The 2,301-nt window shown below is 40.2% G+C and overlaps 2 protein-coding genes and 2 non-coding genes across 5 annotated transcripts in view; all 4 read left to right on the plus strand.

The window, feature by feature from the left end:
- The window catches only part of LOC103353228 (mannose-binding protein C-like), a 17,927-nt gene extending 17,601 nt beyond the window's left edge, over positions 1–326 (plus strand). For both annotated transcript variants that reach the window (XM_008276097.1, XM_008276096.1), the window contains one exon: positions 1–326. This exon is cut by the window's left edge and continues 1 nt beyond it. The gene's annotated coding sequence lies outside the window, so the exon portion shown is untranslated.
- The window catches only part of LOC103353256 (pulmonary surfactant-associated protein D-like), an 11,002-nt gene extending 10,497 nt beyond the window's left edge, over positions 1–505 (plus strand). The window contains exon 8 of the mRNA XM_008276135.1: positions 493–505. Within this exon, the coding sequence (XP_008274357.1) occupies positions 493–505 (13 nt within the window). The remainder of the gene's footprint in view (positions 1–492) is intronic.
- A 1,116-nt stretch (positions 506–1,621) lies between these two features.
- trnaq-cug (transfer RNA glutamine (anticodon CUG)) lies at positions 1,622–1,693 on the plus strand. Its single transcript has one exon. It is a non-coding gene; the product is annotated as a tRNA-Gln (tRNA).
- Positions 1,694–2,104: 411 nt separating this feature from the next.
- trnal-cag (transfer RNA leucine (anticodon CAG)) lies at positions 2,105–2,186 on the plus strand. Its single transcript has one exon. It is a non-coding gene; the product is annotated as a tRNA-Leu (tRNA).
- The last annotated feature ends 115 nt before the right edge of the window (positions 2,187–2,301 follow it).

Raw genomic sequence — 2,301 nt, forward strand, 5'->3', positions numbered from 1 at the left:
CTCTCACAGCGAGGTTAACTTTCATCTTCTGCAGTCTTTACTCTTATCCAACAGGATTGTATTAGGACTTGTGTTGCACTAAAAGTGATTCAGAAATGAAACCAGGTTCCATCCAGTAAGACCGGAATCCTGAGTGACATGTAGAAAATAATCAGTCCATGCTTATGAAACACAAATACACAATCAGCATGTCATTGTTGCTGCTGCAGAGACAAGTACCTGTATGAAGAAAAAAAATAGTATGCAGAAAGTATATTATACATGTAAAGAAACAACATGATGTGTTTTGTAACCGTACATCCTAATAAAGTGTATTACAATGCAATTGTCTCAGTTTCATTTATTCATTAAATAGATTTTTCTTTGTTTGAAAATTGAAACAGTAAGTTTACATCACTGGCAAAAGCATATAAACATCTGGATTTAAATCAAACACAGGACAGAAAAACAACCTTGAATTATAACCTCGTGATTGTATGTCTCTGTCAACAGTAATCATCTGTAACAGTGGCAGGAAAATGTTTCTATAAAGGCCAAGTAAAAGCCGACATATGTTGTTTTAGCAGAATATCAGCTCGTATCATATGTCTCTGTGTCACTTTCTGACCTCTTTAACCTCCATCTATTCATGTCATATCTTCAAGTTCCTACATGTTATATACAGTACTGTTGCAGTTTAGAGTGACTAAACAAAATTTTACGACAGAGGCATGTATTCACCACTGTTTAAATGATCAAGATCAAAAACTTTAAAGTGATAGACACTGGGTCCGTTTCACAAAGCAGGTTCAACAAACTCTGAGTCTAATCCTGAACTCTGGGTTGCTCAACTCTGAGACAGGAATCTCTGAGTTTCCGGTTCCAGAGCAACGGGTTTGAGTTAGTTTAATCAACTCAGAGTAGTTTCACCTGTGTGTGTCCACCACAACTATAAAAAGCCAGCATCAATGGAACCCCAATTCAATGAGTCACCATGGCAACGGGGAAGCAGAGGGCTACGTTTTTCACCCCACTTTTAGATTAGATTAGATTAGATGCACTTATCTTTCTTTCCCAGTCCCATTTAAAGTGAAGGAAATTCAGTTCAAAATTACAAACAAAATTTACCCAACTAATGAATTTTTAAAGCGTAAATTCAAAATGGATCCTGGAAAATGCGTGTTTTGCAACACTGAGAATGAGGATTTGGAGCATCTTTTTTTTTTTTTGTAATGTGATGCTGAGTTTTTGGCTGGATTTTCAGGGTTTGCTTCAGCTCAAGGGGATTCAATTTAGTCCTTTAACTATAAAAGAAATTCAGTTTGGGATAAACATAGATGATGACATTTTATTCAGTAGAGAACTACGTAGAGCTGCAGCCTATCTCTGCTGACCCTGGGCAAGAGGCAGGAAGGTCGCCAGCCCGTCACACAGCTCACGCAAAGAGACAGACAACCATGCATATTTACACTCACACATGCGGCCAACAGGATCACCAGTTAACCTTCACTGTGGACTGTTCCAGGAAGCCAGAGCGCCCACCAAAAAACCTACGCAGTCACAGGAAGAACATGCGAACTCCACACATAAAGGCCAGCAGGTGGAGAGTGGTAGGAGGCAGAAGGTGAAGAGCCATGGAGAAGGTTCCATGGTGTAATGGTCAGCACTCTGGACTCTGAATCCAGCGATCCGAGTTCAAATCTTGGTGGAGCCTGCTGTTGGCAGAGTGCAACAAATAGGGAGTGTTGTGGTAGTTGTCACACTTCCCCAATTAACAGAAATACTGATGTTCTTCTTCTTAATACAGTACATACAACAAATGTACACATTGTTTCATGCAGTACGCATCCAACTGGGACAAAACACTTTGTATTCAAAATGCACTTTTGACGTACTGTGAACTGTGATATTCTAAATCTTTTTCAGCAAAATATATACAATGGTAGTGAGGATAGTGGAAGGTGCCCAAAGTGAGTAAAGTCATTCAGTCATAAACATCAGTCGGTCCCTTTTCAGAGTAATAAGATCTTGTTCGGATTACTTGTTGAAAACAAAATCTCTTGAAAAATGTCATTTCTGATCTCTAGCTCCATCAGAAAGTTTAGAATGAAACTGTCCATTTGAAGTCAGGATGGCCGAGCGGTCTAAGGCGCTGCGTTCAGGTCGCAGTCTCCCATGGAGGGTGGGTTTGAATCCCACTTCTGACAACAGATATTTAGACAATGTTGACAACAAAGAAAGCACGACACACAGCAGGTCGGCCGCAACACGCTGATGTCAAGTTTCCAAGGACCAGGAATTGCAGGGTTATGTGGAAGCCGT

This window comes from Stegastes partitus, unplaced genomic scaffold, assembly GCF_000690725.1.
Source record: "Stegastes partitus isolate 25-593 unplaced genomic scaffold, Stegastes_partitus-1.0.2 Scaffold65, whole genome shotgun sequence".
In the NCBI taxonomy this organism is placed as follows: Eukaryota; Metazoa; Chordata; class Actinopteri; family Pomacentridae; genus Stegastes; species Stegastes partitus.